This window comes from Dendropsophus ebraccatus, chromosome 9 (genome assembly GCF_027789765.1).
Source record: "Dendropsophus ebraccatus isolate aDenEbr1 chromosome 9, aDenEbr1.pat, whole genome shotgun sequence".
In the NCBI taxonomy this organism is placed as follows: domain Eukaryota; kingdom Metazoa; phylum Chordata; class Amphibia; order Anura; family Hylidae; genus Dendropsophus; species Dendropsophus ebraccatus.
Window position 1 is genome coordinate 46,566,013 of NC_091462.1, and position 21,750 is coordinate 46,587,762.

At 40.9% G+C, this 21,750-nt stretch overlaps 1 protein-coding gene across 1 annotated transcript in view; it reads right to left on the bottom strand.

Annotated features, from left to right (window-relative positions):
* Positions 1-21,750, bottom strand: part of SPAG16 (sperm associated antigen 16) — a 666,429-nt gene that overhangs the window by 143,244 nt on the left and 501,435 nt on the right. The window contains exon 15 of the mRNA XM_069983207.1: positions 14,944-15,070. Coding sequence (XP_069839308.1) covers positions 14,944-15,070 — 127 coding nt within the window. The remainder of the gene's footprint in view (positions 1-14,943; positions 15,071-21,750) is intronic.

A 21,750-nucleotide genomic window follows, 5' to 3' on the forward strand; every position in this document is an offset into this window, starting at 1 on the left:
TGCAACTTTCAAAGCAAGCGACAGGAACTCTTCTTTTTATTAAACAACAGTTAGGAAAAAAAATGTTCAAAGCAAGAGTTAATTAATTCCAGCCTTCAGTAAATGAGGATTCACATCATTCCGTCGACACATGCGAAGGGAACGGAAAAAAACTGTTTAAATATCAGAGACACGGGCCTCAAAGATGTCTAGGGGCACATTCCCTTCACTCCCAAAGACGTCACTGCAAGACACTGCCACCGAAAGGATACTTCCCTGGCGGCCCCCACTTATCAATTTGTCAGGGGATGAGTGACAATTAATGCAGATTTTTTTTTCCATTTAAGCTTTCATTAGAAAACTGCAAGAATCATAAAAGTGCATGCTGAATAATTATTTGCTTGGCGGTGTGTAAATATTTGTTCTAGATCCCATGAGAAAATTCAGTAGCAAAATAAATAAATACACAGCATTAAAGCATTCCCGCCCACAAGTATAATCAGTTACACCAGAGGAAAAAAAAATGCTCCTTATTAAAGAGGTTGCCCACTTAGGCAATGCCAATGAAAAACTGATCACGGAGGGTCCCGCTGCTGGGACCCCTTCAAGTCAGCTGTAATCTGTAATTGAATGATGTGGACCAATTTAGAATTTTTATTACCTTGGGGAGGAGAAAGTATGGGAAGTATATTAATCCAACATCACAGGGGGAAAAAATACTGCAGGTGTGTTTTTTTTTTTCTTTTAAACCCCTACCATCACAAGAATAAGCCACAGGGTTATTTAATTTTTTCCTATTTCAAGTGATTAACAGTTGAGCTACATTAATAGGGCCTAGCCACAACACAGTGAACAAAGCCAGCTGCATTTAGGGGAGGTGGTTATCCTCAAATGTCTATTCTGTCTACAGCACAGTCCTCGGGACGCTAGTTTAAAGTGACAATCAAACTACTTGTACCTTCGGATAGCTGCTTTTAATCCAAGATCTGTCCTGGGGTCCGTTCGGAAGGTGATGCAGTTATTGTCCTAGAAAACATTTTTTAAACTTGCAGCCCCGTGCCCGAAGGGTAAATCTGTGCCCTAACTTCTCACCACCCCTCCTTCCCTCCTCCCCACCCTCTTCATCATTAGGAATGCCCCTGGAACATTTACTCCTGTCTGAACATTGCACAGGAGCCTTAACGATTCAGCCCATGTTCAGTATTCACACAGGTGGGGAATAGAAGGTAATCTGCCTGGAGCATTCCTAATGATGAGGAGGGCGGGAAGCAGGAACAGAGAGGTTGTTCCAGCCTAATGCATACACAATCTAGACCGCGGCCGTTGGGCATGGGGCTGCCAGTTTAAAAGTTGTTTTTTAGGACAATAACTGCCGAACGGACCCCAGGACAGAACTTGGATTAAAAGCAGCTATCTGAAGGTACAAGTGGTTTGGGGGGGGGGGGGGGGTCAGATTGTGGGTACAGAGTCACTTTAATGCTTACCAGGTTGTCTATATTTGGTGTGTAAGCTTATGTCCAACACTACGGAATCCCAGTGAATCACCCACCGTGAATTCCGCAGCTCCCCCCTGCTCGCATCTTTGCTGGTCCGATAGGCTTCATTCTGTGGTTTGGCATATTCTACCTTACACCCAAAGAATGAACACGCTCATTCTTCGGGTGGACGTCAGAATCTGCCAAAGCACAGAATGCAGCCTATAGGACCAGCAGAGATGCGCACGGCCGCGAGCTGAGGAATTCATGGCGGTTGATCCGCCAGGATTCCATAGTGTGGACATACGCAAAGAGTACTTCACACTGAAAACAGGCAGAAATTCCAAGCGGAAGCCCCACAGCGGATGCCGCTCAGAATACTGCCTGCCTCAGTGTCTCAATGTGATGTATACCGCACCTCCGCTCTCTGCTCAAAGAACTGACATGTCAATTCTGTTAGCGGAGAGCAGCAGCGCGCAAAACATAACATTGAGACACTGAGGCAGGCGGGATTCTGAGTCCACTGTGGGGCTTCCACTGGGAATTTCCGCCTTTTTTCCTCAGTGTGAACATACCTTAAGGCTGGAAACACAAACCTCCGCTGCACCTATAGCATCATTAATAAGATTGCTTTTGATGTATTCTGTGTAGCCATTTATAATATATGAGTTGGTAACTAGAAGTGTTGAGCAGACTTGTCAAACTGTTTGGGTTGGGCAATGTTCTCTGAACGCTCTGCATTTGACTTCCAGTGTCCGGAGAAGTTGGATGTCGCCCTGGGGAGACCTGAAAAACATGAATACAGCCATAGGGTGGCATCCATGTTCTCCTGGCAGCCCTAGGGCAGCATCCATCTTCTCCAGACGCTAGGATTCAAATAGCAAGCATTCACGTTTGGAGAACGTTGCGGAACCCGAATATTTCCCGAACAAGTCTACTCAAAACTAGTGACTAGACCTCATGAATGCAGACCTCCAAGTAGAGGACACTTCCTCCATGTGAGGACAATCCTGAATACAACCCCCACTGCTTTGATTGCCAGCATTCAGATGTACTCCATGTACTCGACTGGGAGTAGACTTCCAACAAATGTTAAATCCTCTTGCAGCTGCACCACTGAAGGGAAAATGAAGCCTTAAATGCTGTCCATTGATGTCAGTGTGTCATCTAATAACATATTTAGAAGAGAAATAATCTTTAGCTGTAGCAAAAGAAGAGGTCAAGGGTCCAACCCTGAAATGCATTCTCCGCACACACCTTGAAAAATAGAGCAGGTTATTGATTTACATCTTACTTTGGACATCATTATTAGCAACACCAAAGAAAATCTCTATTTATGTTTCTATTCACTACTACATATCTAAGTATCTAAGCATGGACCTGCTCTATTATAAAACTATTCTGGATTTATAATATTAGAAGCCCTTTCCCTTTGGCTTATCAATTAAAGAAACAACTTAAAGACTATTTAACAGTGTATGTCAGCCACCTGAGTGCTTTCTACGATGTGCTTTCTACGATGCCAGCCTCAAATGCCATCTGAAAAAAATCATTCTATGTAAGGAAACCTGTCAGACCAGACAAGGTATCTGTTAGCAGCATGTTGTAGACCAGATTCCCTTTAAAGTGACACTGTCAATCCCTTTTTGACACCATTGATGTCATGAAGGGGTGCGCCTAGGGTGGTCATGTGGGTGGGGCTAAGTGGCACTGAAGATGTGAAGCCCCGCCCAGGTAGATGATAAAAGATCACTTTTTACTAGAACAAGCACCATGACGTATGATATAAAATAAGGTATGAAAACTGCTAAATTTACCCTTTATACCTGTGTACAGTTGTCATAATGCAAAAAGGGGGTGACACTGTCACTTTAACTCCTGGGCAGGCTGAGGCTCAACTTCCTTCTGCCTGTGACTTTGAAGCCTGTATGTCAAATGTAGTAAGTTACATTGTGACAACAATATAATAATGATACAAGCTGAACAAACAAGTAAAAAAAAATCCACTATAGACAAACAAACATACATTATAAATATACCCCAATATAAACCATTCGAGTACACTGGAATTCTAGGGAAATGCTCTGTCATGCTTTCACACAGCTTGATGAAAAGGATTCTTAACTTGCCAAGTCATATCGTTTTGTCAAGCAAATTAAACTATTTCACATGATAAATGTCTTGTGTGCAGCATGAATGCAACAATGCTGTCACTGTAATAATATATAGTGGCTTTATATGTCATGGAGGCAGTGATAGGTAGGCCTTAACTGTAAAGAACAAGAAAACAAGATCTATATAAATCTAAACATCTTAAAAAAAAAAAAAAAAAAAAAAGTTACAATATTTTCAAGTTAGATTGGGTTCACATTAAGACTGCGCCTTCCAAAGCGAGTATACATCAGTATCCTGTCAGAATGGGGTACTAGAGTACAGCACTGAACGTGGACAGGCACAGGCCCCATAAAATGGGGTTTGCTGGGATTTCGGGTCTGAATACAACTACATATCCTCTAACAATGTTCAGGCCAATAATGCCTATGGACCTCGTCCATGCCTGGCAGAATGCTGGCCTATACCACGGTTGTGTGAATGAAGCCCTATACAGTGGTCTTCCCTGGGTTATTGTAACTTAAAACCACATCAATATTTTTGTGCATGAGACTGAGTGCAAGCAAAGCCAATCATAAAGAGCTAAGTATATTGTACTGCTATCCACCTGTATATTTAGTGCATTGCTTTACGACATGTACTGCATTGCTATCTAGCTTTACCACATGTACTGCATTACTATCTACCTTTACCAGGTATCGTCACTGTATTTACCTTTACTACATGTACTGTACTGCCATCTATCTGTACTGTATTTACTGCAGTGCCAGTAATCCACTTCTATTATACTGCTCTCTACACGTTCTGTACTATCTATACTATATATACTGTACTGTAATGCTATCTATTCTATACTGCTCCCTGCATTTTGAGTACGTCTCCTTAGCTGTACTATATGTACTATGCTGCTATCCACCCGTATCAACGTAAGCTGCTCTTTTGGACCCCAGGTAAGTGAGGCTCCATGTTATAATACTGTTCACTGTGTACTGTACGGAACCTTGAGGAATCTCCCGACCCCATCACAGAAAGGGATTCCCTACCAGCTCTTTGTGACTTTATTGTATAAGGAACTTGCTTTATCAGCATTAGCTTTCTCTAGCTTTTATTTTTTATTTTTTTGCTTTTTCAAGGCCTTAGACCCAATTACTAGCTTTTTTTAACTGTATTGTGATTTTTTTTTTTACAATACAAGAAAGAAAAAAACAAACAAATGTACAATGAAAGAGCATATGAGATGCATTGAATAGGTGATATCAAAAATAACATTCAGAGTCAATAACTAGTAACTATGCCACGGATGTAAATATACAAAGACAAGACAGAAGACACAAAAGGGAAGGATGCAAGAGAAATCTGTGGTCAACTAAGACTGCCTATCACGGGAGATCCTAGCGTTAGAAGATTCCTTCTCTGCCCAATAAACATCCCAAAGGTTCCAGATCTGTTTAAGGTGATCTAGCCTGTTGTTAAGCATAGCTGTTATCTGCTCCATATTCCGCACATCCAGTATACATGCAAAGAGGTCGTTCCTAGTAGGAGCAACCGCTCTCCTTCAGAACCTAGCCACCAGACATCGAGCAGCTGAGAGGATATGAAATAGCAGTTTCATGGATTTACGCCTCAGTTTAATGGAAGGTACATTAAAAAGGTAGAATACAGGATCCAATAGAACCTGCAAGCCTGTGACTTTCTTAAGCAAGTAACTCACTATCAACCAATGGGCAACTATTAGGGGACAAAACCAATAAATATACTGAAGCGGTCCTACCCTACCCCCCATCCCACGCCCGGGACCTCCAACACACATTAGAGAACCAATTACTAGCTTAGGGCCCTTTTACATGGGTCGATTATTGGCAATAGGGTTCTCCAAGTTATTTTGAAATGCCTTTAATAAACTGGTTGCTATATACTTAATATGTGTCCCTGAACACGGGATGTCACAGTGACACCCCGATCTGGGCCCAACTGTTATTGGGGAGGAGGTCTCTCCCCGAACACACTGATGTCTCACCCCCTCCTGTGTAATCAGTACCCCCCTGCGCGCTCCTCCTATGTCACTTGTACTCAGTATCTCCAAGTAACACCCCCACCACCATTGCTCCTCCGGTGTAATCACATGTAATGACTACCACTGCACGACTCCCCCACTCCTCCTGTATAATCGTCAAACTCCCCTTCACCCTATCCAGTGTTACCCTCCAATACAGGTGGAATTACAGGGGATTACACCGTAGGAGCGGATGGTGGTAGGGCGTATGGCAGTTAGGCAGGTGTAATGATTATACAGGAGAGGGGTGGAGGGGATGAGTAAATATACCAGAGGAGCAGGGGTATTGATTATGCCAAGAAGGGGGGGGGGAATCGGTGTGTTTAGGAAAAGGCCACCTCTCCACTAACTGTTAGGCCCACCCCAGATCAGGACATCCTGTGTTCGGGGAGGGCCATGCTGCAAGCCATTTGGAAAGCTCTGAACGCTTGCCATGGAGACACCTAGCCAGAGGCCGTCGATTATGTCAATGACTAATGCTGAAATATTAAGTACATAGCAAGACCAGTTTATTAAAGGTAAGTCAAAATCACTTGGAAAACCACTTTGATGAGCATTCCTAGGAATGTGTATTCACCTCATAAACAACCTACTTGTAAGCTGATTTGATTTTTTGTAGGCCTGGCAAAATTATTTTTATTGGCTGCACATACAGTATCTCTGTCTAAAGAGGAGATATGTGGCCAATAACAATGTATTTGAATCAGTTTACACATACAGTAGAGACGCTGACACTGCTGCAGATCCACCCATCTGGGCACTTGTGGCTATGCCGACTTGGGACACTCATTGACTGTATGTAGTTGTCTCATCCAGACAGGTGCAAACAAATCAAGGGGAAGAAAAGACAACGGCACTCACCAGAGCTTTAGTCAACCACAGATGTTTTATTTCAGGGATCAATAGAGAAAGCATAGCAGGTGCGTTACACTAGTTCTAGCTCTCACTTGAGAAATACAACTGCTATGCTTTATGTATGGATCCCTGAAATAAAGCATCTGTGGTTGACCAAAGCTCTGGTGAGTGCCGCTCTCATTCCTTCTCCTTGATGACAATATATTTGAATGTTTGCATGAACAATACAGCAATTGTTTGTGTGTAAATTGAATGTGCATTGTAAAAGCTACAGTATGTACAAGTGAGCACCGATCCCACTTACGGACACTTGTTTGCAGCCATACACGGCCTGATATGCAGACCCTTATGAGCTTTAGTGTTTTTGATATACACTGTACATCCTCACTAAAATTAGCAAGGTAGTATACAATAACAATAAAACACTGACAAGTAAAGTGGATTGCATTGATTATGTTCTGACAGTGGCATCTGCCAGTGCGGTGGAATATACAAAGCAGCAAATTAAGCAACTTTGACAAGGGACAAATTGTTAAGGCTAGATGACTAGAGGCCCTATTACACAGACTGGTGCTGTGCTACAAGTGAGCACCGATCAGTATGATCAGCGTTCCTTTGCAGAGCCATTGGTTGTGCGGCCGATCAGCATGATCGATCACTGGATCGTTCACATAACTTTTAAATTCATGGTGATGATTTAAATGGCTGCATAACATAACCATACTGTATAATAATGGGGTTTTTCTTCTTGAATATTTCCAGCTGCTAGTTACATAATGACTTTATCATTTCATGGTAATTTGACACATTATATGCTATGTTTATACATACATAATTGCAATATACTATCCCAGGGGTATGTTTGGTGTCAGCTTTTTCTTAATTCCATAAAATTACACCTAAGAAATCAAAGCTTATGCTGGATTTGTCATAACAAATGCGATATACATTGAAGTCTTTAAATAGGATGAATTCTCTTAACACAAAAAAAAAAGTTATACAAATATAAGAAAGATGTAATAATCAGATACACAAAATCATCAACAATGCCATAGGATGATAGTTTTGATTATGTCAATATTAACATATTTTGTTTAATGTAGAAGGAAACAGCATAGAGTACTGATAACTCATGCCGAAAGGTTTAAAGTTTTTAGTTTTTTCTTATTTATTCTAGACTGGGGTCAACTCTGCATATTATTTCCCAAAATACATGAACTTTTCTATTTGCAGGTCTTTGCTTTGTCTGCAGTAACTACTTCCAATAAATGAGCCCATAACTCTGACATGTTGTCACATCCCTGATGTTATTATTCTAATGTCGGAAATGTCAGTATTTCCCCATTTGTCAAGGAGAAAAGTTAATTTTCTCCATGATAAAAGTAATAATTAACAACAGCATTGTGAATGATGTCATAAATATTGCAAAAAAATTACAACATATTACAATAGACAGGAGATGACTAAGCAACACTTTAAGGAGCTTATTAGAACCGCAGGTCAACATAAAAATACATATTTAGGGATCATATAACTGGACCAAACCATTAACATGCTTTAAATGGCACTAAAAGCTGATCCTATTTGAAGGACCTCTCTAAACAGATTGTTCTTGGCGAAGCACCAGACTTATTTAATAGCTCATTCTAAGCTGAATGGCTCTTTCCATTAACATGAGGACCATCGCGTTGAGTGCTGATGGAGTCAATATGATGAAAAGGGATATGGGATACATTATGGATTAATTAACACAGACAACAGATTTGTTTTTCAGTGCACATTACATTTATTATATGGAATGGGACATGTTCAGACTAAGGTTATAATCTATTAGAAAAGTAAATTTAAAAAATCTAATGTTTTCTAACATTTTCTAACATTAGCTGAAACATATAAAACCTAAAATAATGTGCCTGAATTGTAAACTGAATTGTAAGAGACTGAATTATTGAATTGTGATTAGGTATAAAACATGACTGAATTTTGAAACTAATAATGTGCTACATTAAAAAGACCCTGTCTGTAGGTTTATGTTGTCCTATCTAAGGGTAGCATATACTAATGACAGAGAAGCTGAAGAGAATGATGTATCACTTACACTGTTTGGTGTAGCTGATTTGGAGACAACCTCCTGAATAACAACCGCTCTAAGAATGGCAAACTAGTCCTCTCCATTATGTGCATGTGCTCAATAGTCCTGGATATTTGTGAGCACCAGCACACTCTGCCTACCAGCTACTTATTGGCAGTTGGCCATCTATTCTGTATGTAAGCAGACAAAAGTCAATAAACATCTGGAGGGTGGAGGAAGTGGCGCAGCACAAAGCCAATTCTCCTCCATATAAGGAGAACGGCTGACCAGAATAATGTAAGTAATACACCAATCTGTTCATCATTTCTGCCACTACGTTATGCTGAACTTATTTAAAGGGGTTATCCAGTGCTACAAAAACATGGCCATTTCCTTCCAGAGACAGCCCCACTCTTGTCTCCAGCTTGGGCGGGGTTTTGCTGCTCGGTTCCATTGAAGTGAATAGAGCTTAATTGCAAACCGCACCTGAACTGGAGGCAAGAGTTGTGTTGTCTCTGAAAGAAAGTGGCCATGTTTTTGTAGCACTGGATAACCCCTTTAAGACATCATAAATCTCCAAACTGTGCATGGACTGATGTTATTCCATAGACTTTAATGTAGCACATTATTAGAAAAAATACATCCATGTTTTATACCTATTTTATTGGCAATACTAGCAATACTGTTAAAACATGTGAATGCCTATTCTGACATGTTTCGTCAGCAACTCGATGACTTTCACAAAGAATAATGGCAAACAAATCAAATAGTTAGTATTGCCAATGGTACTTCAAGCAGGGTAGTACATGTCTAAATTTAGACAGTTAGGACGTGCGTATTGCCAAATCAAATTCCTCATTGCAGCACATGGAGAGTGCAGATACCCGGATAGGGATCAACCCTTTATACCATGCAACTACCCCTACTATTGACTTGAGACCTAACAAGATGGAAATTGGGAACTGAGAAAGGTATCCAGGACGGCAGCGTGTCTTGAGCTTTATCGCTGCCAGTCCAATATAGGTATTGAACACTAGTATAGCACCTAAGGCCGGGGTATTGCTTCTACTGATTCCGGATCTCAATCAATGTTCCCCCTGTCTAGAGTTTCCCAAGTTCACTTGACTGCAGATGCAACATTTGAATAGACCTACCATTACCCTAGCATACTTTAAAATCACCGACCGAGTATATAATCACTTTTAAATAATAACTTTCTTTTACTATTGTATATAATAAAAGTTAAGTTGTAGCCTCCAGGTAACAACTGGCATACTGGGGTCCTATGCCCCTTAGTACTACAATATTAATGGTGCCTCCTGGATCGGGCTTGGATCTTCTGTATATAACCATACGCTGGTCCTTGGCACAAAAAATGTTGGGGATAGCTGCTCTACAGCATGCAACACAGAGGCTGTGCAAGAAGAGGAGGAGGCGGTGAGCAGCAATAAAGGATGAAGATACTTGGACATGGAAAGAACTTGTAGAAAGGATATTACCAACGGTTCCTACTAAGGTTGAGCAATAAAATGGCTCCCTTTATTGAGAAACCTAAAAGGTGACATGAGTATGGTCTGATCACTGAGCATCTTTTTACTCTTTTATTCTGTATAACTCTTGCTCCGTTATGATATGCTGAATGAATGCAAGTCAATTGACGCTTAAGGTATTTTTTGGGCTATTTTTAATGTAATTGTGCATAAAGGTGCCAACAGAAAATTGAAAAGATATTTATCACTTCTAATCTGAGCAGGTTGATTTCATAAATGGGGTAATCCTTTAATAGAAGCAGTTAAATTGATGTGCATTTTTTCGTTTAGCATCCATAGCAAACATTGCATTACTGGCTCTGGATGTGAAGCTTTCCAGTGAGCCCTTGAGATAAGTGCTTGCAATGTTTATCTGAAATTAAATTTAAAACAAATATTCAAATGTAATTTCATTCACAGCTTATAGAGGGGGAATGGTGCAAAGTGAAAGGATCTGATAGGAGAGTCAATATCTTGCTATGGAGAGTCTATCAAGAGCTATTTCAAGGATGCTACGAAAACTGTGAGTATTCATGCAGGATATGATTCTAAATTAAATTGCTATGTTTATTAAAAATAGAATGGTAGTAAGGAAGACTCCGAAACTGTAGGAGATATCAACACCCATCAGCTACATCACCTACATTCAATGGAACGTGCAAATATGTAGGCAAAGATGGAGCTTCTTGTCAGCACTGTTCTTTCTATTAGCGTGCGTGCATTATGGTTTAGTCTAAGAAAGCAATACCCTGCACAACATATAAAAACAAAAAATAGAGTACCTGTGAGGTACAGCTGTCTGTGTTTTTTGTCAATTATGAACATTGGGTTTCATTTACTAATAATGTGTCAATTTAAAGCCGTTATGCTGTTGTTTGTCTCTCGTTTTTTTTTTGGATCAAATTCATTAATGTGGTGCCCTATGTAAATCCGGAAGGCTTTTCAAAGGACAAAACTAAAACTCAACCATCGACCACACTAGAAGTGGCTGGTTTTTAAAATAGAAAACCCGTACAAAAATGATGGTTTGCTTAATAAATCTGTTGGTTGTTGTTAAGGACACACCCACGACACACTCACTCTGCAGGTTTTTTGACAAAAATGATAGGTTTGTCAGTTGTTGTTTTTTTATTTTTTAATTCAAATGGTGTCCCACACTAGTATATGTGTTCGAACACTGGAAGGACAGGGAAAAATGGACAAAAACTAAACAATTTGCTTCTGGGAACACGCTAGTGAATCAGCCCCATTGTGTATATATAGCCAGAGAGGCAATGGTCCATATAACATCAACAGAACATATTCTGAGTGGCTTCTATAGGAAAGGAATTGGGGTTGGAGAAGGGCAGTGGATTATGGTTTCAAAGGGCTTGTCCCAGGGTAAAAATGTTTCAGGTATGGCTGGTGTAGTGTAATTTACCCATATTATCCTCCTCAATGACTGCTCTGACTCTCTAGGTCCCCCGCTCATCACTGATCAAGGCAGGACACCACTATGGCCAGTTATTGGCTAAGCAGAGCAGTTCCTGTGGTGTTGATGCGTATCAGGAACCAGGAAGAAGAGGTGGTGAGTAGAGACCTGGGGAATCAGAGCAGCAACTGCAGGAGATCAGAAGAGGTGAGTATGACTCCTTTTTATTTTTAAATCACCCAAAGCCATATAAATCTACAATATAAATTGTCGAACATACTACAAGTGCCCAATCTATGGGTCTGTGCCCACAATTTTCTTTCTTTATTCCTACACACAAACTACCCACTAAACATTACAATGTGCATTATCATTTTATTAGGGGTGGGCAGTTAGAGGATTATATTACGCCCCTCTGGGCTTATTTGTAATTGGTACCCCTATGATTCTGACAGACGTAAGTGGTGACAGTGGAGTCCCTTAAAAACTATACCATTTATACAAGCTAGACTAATACAATACACACATTTTTTGAAATGAAGGTTACAAAATTAATGGTGTTTTAATGTAATAAAAAATAAATAAATTGTTCTCATATTAAGACATTGCAGAATGTTTGCATCAAAAATGTCACCAGGCTGCCTACGAAGCAGTTATTTTCGGACTGACAGACAAGGAAGTATCAGGCTTGTTTGGCATGTGGTAATAACAGAAGACAATTTACAACATATTTTATGCACTTGGTTTTTATTGCATTTGCTCCTTCCCTGTATTCGCTTGCACATACGTGAAGCCAACAGCAACCTAGGGACATTGGAGGCATGATATTAATCAGCACTATGCAATGATTAAATTGAAACCAAGTGCATTAACTACCAGAGGCAATAAACAAGAGCATGAAAAATATTCTGCCGTTCAGTTACACCACAAGTATACAAGGTTCAGACACTGATTTATAACTAAATGCTCACAATTTTCAGGCAGCAGACTTAAGAATCCATTTTCATGATTCTATGGAGCCTCAAGAGCCTTTTATATTCCCAGTATCTGGTTGCAAACCACTGGGTCAAATTTTACAACCTTCTCAGCAGGAATTTGTGACATGAAGCCAAATTCTCCATCTGAAATACTCTGAGCATGAAGGAAACTCATATTTTTCAGCTACTGTATTTCTCTGTATTTGTGTTTGGTTATGTGGTGTTTAAAGGCCAATTTGTACGTGGACAGTAGCATGGCTCGACAGATTTCCAAAGGAAAAAGTATATTGCTTTTGTATTGTAATAGCGATATTGCTTTGAAAAAAAACAGCCGCTCTCATTTTTTTTTTACTAACTGGAAGTCCAACCTTTCTCTGGTAATATGCAAGTAAAGTTTAGAGAACCAAGACTGTGCTTATGTAAATTGTGAATTTTTACTCTTCAGATATTTTTTTAATTTTTTCTTGCAGATGATCTGTATGATACAGATGTAGCCTATGTAAACTTCATCACAATGATGCGTTCTAATTTACTTAGCACACCTCCCCGACACAATTGTTGAGTCAAGGATCATGTTAACTCTGGCTACATCTGTATCAAGAACTAGAGCTCTTACCTACTGTGAAATTTCCTTTTAAACTATTACATGAAACCAAAAGGTCCCAGACCATACTTGCAAAAGATTATCTGTATACTGTATACAGTTAAACTCAATCACCACACAATACTAGACCCAAAAACATAAAAAAAATAAGAGTTACAATCTAATTATAGTGCAGTTAGAGTGTTAAAACCCCAGCAGAGTGCAGTCAGAGTGCTACAACCCCAGCAGAGTGCAACCAGAGTGCTACAACCCGAGCAGAGTGCAACCAGTGCTACAACCCCTGCAGAGTGCAACCAGAGTGCTACAACCCCTGCAAAGTGCAGCCAGAGTGCTACAACCCGAGCAGAGTGCAGCTAGAGTGCTACAACCCCTGCAAAGTGCAGCCAGAGTGCTACAACCCCTGCAGAGTGCAACCAGAGTGCTACAACCCCTGCAAAGTGCAGCCAGAGTGCTACAACCCGAGCAGAGTGCAGCTAGAGTGCTACAACCCCTGCAGAGTGCAGCCAGAGTGCTACAACCCAAGCAGAGTGCAGCCAGAGTGCTACAACCTCTGCAGAGTGCAACCAGAGTGCTACAACCCCTTCAAAGTGCAGCTAGAGTGCTACAACCCCTGCAGAGTGCAACCAGAGTGCTACAACCCCTGCAAAGTGCAGCCAGAGTGCTACAACCCCTGCAAAGTGCAGCCAGAGTGCTACAACTCCAGCAGAGTGCAGCCAGAGTGCTACAACCTCTGCAGAGTGCAGCCAGAGTGCTACAACCCAAGCAGAGTGCAGCTAGAGTGCTACAACCCCAGCAGAGGGCAGTCAGAGTGCTACAACCTCTGCAGAGTGCAGCCAGAGTGCTACAACCCCTGCAAAGTGCAGCTAGAGTGCTACAACCCCTGCAGAGTGCAACCAGAGTGCTACAACCCCAGCAGAGTGCAGCTAGACTGCTACGACCCCTGCAGAGTGCAACCAAAGTTAAAATTTTGATGCAAAATCTATTTTTAAAACAAATTAAACATAAGTAACACCATACCCGCCCACATCATCTGCAGTAATCCATCTTCATACTAGCAGCTCCCAGCCCCATGGAGCTGTCAGATCTCAGAACCTAGAAGAACAGATTCCAACAGAGCACAGCTGAGAAGCACAGTGTTGCTTGGCCAGAACAACAATGCCTTTGAAGATAAACTTTTTATGGCTCTAAAGACCCTCTGTGGAGGTGACCCCCCACCCCCCTTCATCCACAACAGGAAGTGAAAGTAGATCGGGAGAATGAATGTCGTCCAATGGGTCAAGAGAGTGAGAGCCAACCTGTCAGTTCAGCACTTCCCCCTTGTTCCCTGTTCGCTGCACTGTGCTATTACACACAAAGATAACAGGTGGGAGCAGCTCGTTCGGATGGCCCATTGAAAGCCAGAGGTGGTTTGCTGCCGTTGTTATTACATGGAGCAACGCGCTGCAGACCGTTGCTGATCTCTTAACATGTTGAAAGATCTCAAACAGCTAACATTGTGCATATCAGCTGACTGTTGCCTTTGAACAAGTGTTGTTACACTGAACGATTATTGGCCTAAAAGGTCGGTTATCAGCCAGGTAAGGCCAATAACTGTTCAGTGTAATAAGGCTTAAGTTTAGTAGCTGAGATTACCCCTTTAAATATCAGTCTAAGGATTCTTCTGATAATGTTGCAGACCAGATTTATGTTATATAGAGAATACGGTTGCTTGACCTGTATATAAAACCCTGGCTCAAATCGGCAGCTCTGCTTTACACTGATGTATTCTCTTTACTTTTGGTCAATACTTATCGCTCATGGAGGATTTGACGCTTTATCTTTCCGAATTGTACTTCACCACCTAATATCAGATTACACAAGAAGTTATTGGCATTTACCTGATGGATCAAAGGCCACCTGATTTCCAGGATGAGGTCCTGCATCAACTGATAACACCACCGACACCTTCCGCACATCCCAAAGCTTCAAAATACCATAGGAATCACAGGATGCAATTGTGTCTCCCTATCAAAAAAGGAAAAAAAAAAGGAAATTGTTACAAACCAGAGATTTCCGGAAACTACTGACAGAGTTGATGTAGAAGCCAAAGAACAAGCTGCAGCTGTCACGTTTGTATTTTTACGTTTGTAATTCTATACCTATTTGGTTAATGAGTCATGAAACGTCATTTTTTATGGAAAATAAATTAAACTTATTAATCTCTGTCACATGAGTGATCTAATAGAGCGGTTTTCATGGAATGGATTGGTAAATAGTAGAATAGTAAATTTTCTCATGCACAATACAAATAAGAAGTTAGGTCATCCTGACAAAGGCTTACACTATTATGCTTTCACCATCCGGCCGCTTGCTCCATAGTGTGCAGTGGGGAGGTCTGATGCGGGCGCCCACTGATGCGCCCGCATCAGAACTCTGCGGCGCTGCAGTACTGGCCGGGATGATCCTTTCTGAGACCGGCCGATCTCCTACATTGTATAAACATAGCCATAAAATGTTAAATATGGCAAGTCTATAGGGACACATTGTACATTATAATGGCTCTGTTTTCATACTAAGACTTATATAGGGCTTGTCAGATCCATACACAAGAGAACAGAATTGTTTCATATTCCATCAGATGCCATTTTACAAAAATATTCTCCCTTAGATGCACTGCTCTGTAACATATAACAATGGTGAAGTACTGCACCATATGGCGGAAGATAGAGTAGCTATGACACAAAAGTAAGAACTCCATTCACAAGGCACTGCCTAAAGCTGAACTATTGTGATCTTATTGAAAAGCTTAAGTGCATCTAGTATGTCGTCAGATTTGTTGTCTCGTCCTGTTGCTCGGAGAATCAATGAGTGGACGGCCAGAAACACTTATCAAAAAAGCCACTGAATAGATTGAAGTGAATAAAGACATTTTCAGGCTATGTTCATTTCAGGTTGAAACTCTCTATGAGAGATCAGTGGGAAAGAGAGGTGAAGAGGTCAAAAACACATCAAAGAGGCCCCTCTGTGCAAAAACTGTTGCTTGTGGTCAAACAGTTTATGCTTCTGAAACAAAAATAACCAAAAAGTGTGACCATCGGCCTAGGCTCTTACATGCTATCTAGTAGACAGAGGGAGGCTGCTTGCTGTTTTAAAGGTGGATGCAGGCCCCTTTACCTACTGGGCCCCTGTGCAGCTTCATGGACTACACCAATGCTGTGTCTACCTCTGGTCCACCCCTTTCCAAACAATAAGAGGGATAGAAGAAAATCTGGATTTAGTATGAATCCTTTTCAAACATGTACAAATAAAAACACCTGCTGCTGGTAAATCTGTGTTTTGCTCTATTTTTTATTTTTGACTTTTCAGAAACATTTCTCAAGCATGTGTGTCATTTGTCATGTTTAATTTTTGACCTATAAGAGGGGGCATAGTTTAAAGGGGTGTTCCCATTTCACATAGTTATCCCCTATGCACAGTCTAAGGGATAACGAGCACATTGCTATGGTCTAAGCTCTGCCTAAGCCCCAGCATTTAAGACTCCGATCCAATCTCCTAGTAGTATCCTGTGGATTGGGGATAACTATGTGAAATAAGAGTACCCCTTTAAGTGTTGTGGCTTTGTAGATACATTTATTATAAGTTCCTAACTCAGTGTGCAGTTGCAGCTGATGCTTTTGTTGATGCCATTTTCTCCAAAGTGACTAGTCAGTGAGGCTATGTTGTATATCTCTCTACAGACTGACAATTTCCCAACTCCAATTTTAATAACATCAATCAGTATTCTAGTTCTGAATTTATGACTTTTTTTTTACAATGCAAATGATATAAATACTTTATGACAAAATATACAGTGGTACCTTGGTTTAAGAGTAACTTGGATTAAGAGCGTTTTGCAAGAAGAGCTCACAGTTTTTAAAAACTGTAATTTGGTTTAAAAGCATTGCTTTGGTTTAAGAGCTCCCTGTACTGGGTGGGAGGGGGAGTGGGCGAGAGGCATGGTCTTCATAGCGGGGTCTCTGTCAGCCCTTGTGTTTCCCATCCTTTCCATTCCTGCTATATGTGCCTGCACTCACACCCAGCTATACACACTGCTACTATAATGTGCCTGAACTTACACTCAGCCATTCAAACTACTGTATATAAAGTTTCTGCCTCTGTCCTCCTGCACAGCTCTGTGAACAAGTTACAAGCAGGATCCCGGAACAAACAAGAGAAAGACTGCCCAGGTTGATTTCTTGGATTTAAAAACATTGGACAAATTTACTAGCGGTTCTTGACAGCAAATTGTCAGGTTTTTGTTAATTTTCCCTGTCGGTTTAATGTTTCGACATGTTTACTAAAGACTTGCAACACAATTTTTCCAAAAACCTTACAAACCCGGTATTTTTTTCAAAAACCCAGCAACTGGGCATGTTGTAGATGTGTCCTTCAACTGACAGATTTACTAAGCAAACCGTCATTTTTTTATGGGTTGTCTACAGCCACTTCTAGTGTGGCGGGATGGTCAGGTTTTAACTTTGTCCTGTGAAAAACCTTCCAGATTTACATAGGGTGTGCGCCACTTTAATGAATTTGACGCAAAAAAAAAATAAAAATGGAAACAACTGCTTAAAACTGACACATTTTTAGAAAATGAGGCCCTTTACAAATACTGGCATGTTTTAATAGAAAGTAGGGTCGTCTGCCAGATTTGTACTAAATTTATTATAAAGAACACAAGAACATTTAGAATTTCAATTTAAATTCTGATCTCTCGGACGGATTTTTTCTTCTCCCTTTCATTTATAAATTTACCCTAAACTACATGGTGGCTTCATAGGTCCATTTAAGCAGCTGGGTATACAGTAGCTTTAGACATAGCAAAATCTTAAGTAGATTCTTCCTCCTAATTATTATAAGAAATATTAATTTCTCATCTGATTAATAACACTGACTGATAAGAAATAGTGCTAATTGACTGTGGTCAAGCTGATTTGCCCTTTATAATATGTCAGCATAGTGCCAATCCTGCTCAAGGCCAACTTGGCATTAAGGGGGTAGTGTAGTTTGACAGTAAAAATCATAGCTTTCTGTTATGACCAAATTAATCAGATCTTTGTCAGAATGAATGATCTCTTTAATCATATGGCTAAAGAAAAAGAAGGGAATGTGTTGTGTGCCACATGCAGAATGAAAGATAGAAAATAGGGATCTTTCCTTAAATTCCTGCGAATGGTGAGATTTTACAGATGAAAATACAGTAGTCTAGTGTGAGCACCTAAGAAATGCAGCTACTCTTATTGTCACCTCCTATTGGTCAGACTATGGACAATGGCAAGAGTATCTTTGTGTCAGAATGGATGCAAGACACTATGAGGGTGGGTTCACACTGAGGAATTCTCGCAGATAGATTCCGCGGAATTCCGTCGGCTGTGCGCGCACACAGCTGCGAGCCTTTCCGCCGGCTCCATAGACACCATTCTATGGGCCGGCTGATTCCGCATTCAGCCGAAAGAATTGACGTGTAAACTCTTTCGGCAGAATGCGGAACCAGCCGGACCATAGAATGGTGTCTATGGAGCCGGCGGAAAGGTGCACGGCCGTGTGCACATACAGCCGACGGAATTCCGCGGAATTTATCCGCGACAATTCCTCAGTGTGAACCCACCCTAAGACATCATCTGCATCACATATCTACATTTTAGGCTTCTGGAAAGTTAATTATTACCCAGGTTCTAGACCATTTATTGTTATGTTACTCATCCATGGACATACCGTGACAAAAGAACAAAAGAACTAACAAAAGCCCAATCTTTCCACTAGTTATTCTGTATCCTGCACTTGTGTACACTTAGAAAAGTGTATATTTTGGAAAAGTACGAAAGTGCCATGTTATGTGCAGCCATCATGGAAAATGGAGATTCTACTACACTAAAATGTAATCTCTTGTAACCGCACTGGAGGCTGTCATTGTTCCGTTGTCTCTTGGCCAGGTGCTTACTGATTGGTGTGATGTCAGTGGTGGATGGGGTTACAGATGAGGTGTTACAGCTTGCATGGCAACAGAAGAGACGAAGATCCTGTGACTTTGGTCTCAAAAGGGAGGGGGAGGACAGAAAAGCAGAGATAGAGTGGACTAGGAAGTGAGGATTTTCTGCAGCTTCAGGCTATGTTCACATATAGTATTTCCGTCCGTCTTATGCTCAGTCTTTTTTCAACCAAAACCAGAAGTGAGTTGAAAACACAGAAACTGGGCAAATCTTTCTATTCTAATTTTTCCCTGTCAGTTCAACTCTTAAATATTTCTTAAATGGAGTACCCCTTTAAGTTAGGGACCCACCTGGATCAAATGGCTGTGAAGTGGATGTGGGCTTATACAATTTAAAGGAATTATCCAAGCTTCTAAAAACATGGCCAGAAACCGCACCATTCTTGAAGTGAATGGAACTGAATTGTAATACCACACACAACCTGGGGACAGATGTGGAGCTGCTGTCAGGGCAGGATGGTATGGACAAGACAAGACAGTGGGCCCTAGGTCTTAACCAACCCACTGTGCCTACCTACTTGCCTCAGTCGGCCCTAGGCACCCGCGGACAACCACAAAGGCGTTTGTGGAACACAAAACAGGACAAACACAATATAGAATAGTGAGCAAGCCAAGTCAGAACCAAACGAGCAACGCAGTACAAAATCAGCAACCAAATTGAATAGTCAAAAGTCAGGCGGAAGGTCAGAAAACAAGTCGAGCAATCAGAGGGAATTAGGAAGGGAATAAACACAGGGAAACTGGGATCCAGGTATGAACCGAAATAGCCAGCAGAGAAGTGGGCAGCTAGCTGTTATTCATCCAGGATCAGAAGTTAGGTCCAGCAGCTGATTGGACCAGCCCTGATCCCAGCATCAAGTTCAGCTGAAACATTCAAATCCTGAAGAGCTCTGGTTAACTCCTGCATTGCTGGATGAAAAGCAATCGGGTGTGTCACAACAAACCAGGCCCAGTTCACACCAGGCTACTGCACATTCCTGACAGCTGCTTTTTCATAAAATAGGCTGTGTGAATAACACCTTTATTGAAATGGTATACTAACTACTTGATTTTAACTAGGGATGGTCCGAACAGAGTTCAGTTCGGGTTTGTACAAACCCGAACTCTCGGCAATGATTCCCACTGTCTGCCCTCTCCGTGGAGAGGGTGGATACAGCGGGAGGACCACCGCTGTATCCACCCGCTGCATGGAGCGGGCAGACAGCGGGAATCTGATGCCGAGCGTTCGGGTTCCTACGAACCTGAACCTCGGCAGTTTCGGACCATCCCTAATTTTAACATTTGAAGGCTTGCCAAGAAGCAGTAGATCAAAGCAAGAGGTTTATGTGCACCCATTTTTTCCCCTACAAAATTTGTGGTAAATTAACTGTATACTCAGAAAATGTATTATTATTATTATTATTATTATTTAAAACACATGCTTTGTGGTTCAGATTTATAATTCACTTCTACTCCTTTGCTCCTTTGAAGAGTTAAAAATAACAATTTTAAGGTAATATATCCAGCTGCTGTTTGATTTTAATTCTTCTTATATTGGATCTGGAACCACTCTCCTAAAGCAGCTCAAGAACCTTAGGGCAGGCTGAGTTCCTAACCAAATTAATAATAATAATGGTATTTCAAGTCATTAACGTCAATACCTGATTCAGATTGATCATTTATTTTTTATGCAGACTATAGGCTTTTTCATGTGATGATGGATATTAATGTTACGGAGAATTTTTCAAGTGATGAAGTTCAAGGGTTATTAAAGTTATAATGAGCCAATCAGACTGTGTATTTAGAACAGTACACCTCTGTATACTCACAGTCAGGGCCGTATTAACAGCTGCTGCTGCCCTAGGCACTAAACCAGAAGCCCCCCATCACCAATTAGCATCATGATTTTCTAGTTGCTAACCAATAGGCATATAGATACAGTAATAATGCTGGTAAAAGCACATGACTACTGGAGAAGAAATGGGAGCCAGGCTTAGGTCACATGCATTTCTCTACATGTACAAACATTGTCTGAATTGCGTTTTTCATGGCTTTTAACTGCTGAAAAAATAAAATAAAAAATTCTAATTCAATCAGTGATAAGAGCAGTCTTCACATTGTCATCACAGGATTGGTAGATTGGTAGGTAATAAATCTAGGCGTCACATTTAATATCGCCACACCAGAACTGATACCACCATACTGTGACTGGATAACACAGCCATATCAGACCTGACCAATACCGCCATACCCCCCACCCCGGAAAAAAAGACACCAGATTTACTCGAAAGTCTGAACGGGTGGGGAGAGACTAAAAAAATGAAAAGAAAAAAGAAAGTTTTTTCCTTTCCTCCTCCTCCCTGGTGCTGTCCTAGGCAATGGACTACGGCTGCCTAGTGGTAAACACGGCCCTGCTCACAGTACTAATATAATACTTATAATAATCATAATAACAATAATCCGGCCTACCAGGCTTTCCTTTTTACCATTTAAAAAAAATGCAGAGAGGGCAAAAAAAAATGAAAAAAAGTGGAGACTGCAAAAAGGTTAATGGAGATTTATTACCCAGATGTGAGATTTTACATAAGCTTACTATAGAAAGATTACAGCTACTTACAGACCAGAAAAAACATACTTAACACTGTCTTTGGCTAATACTGTACATAAGCTTTTAAGGTCATATCTAAGTGCCCAATTT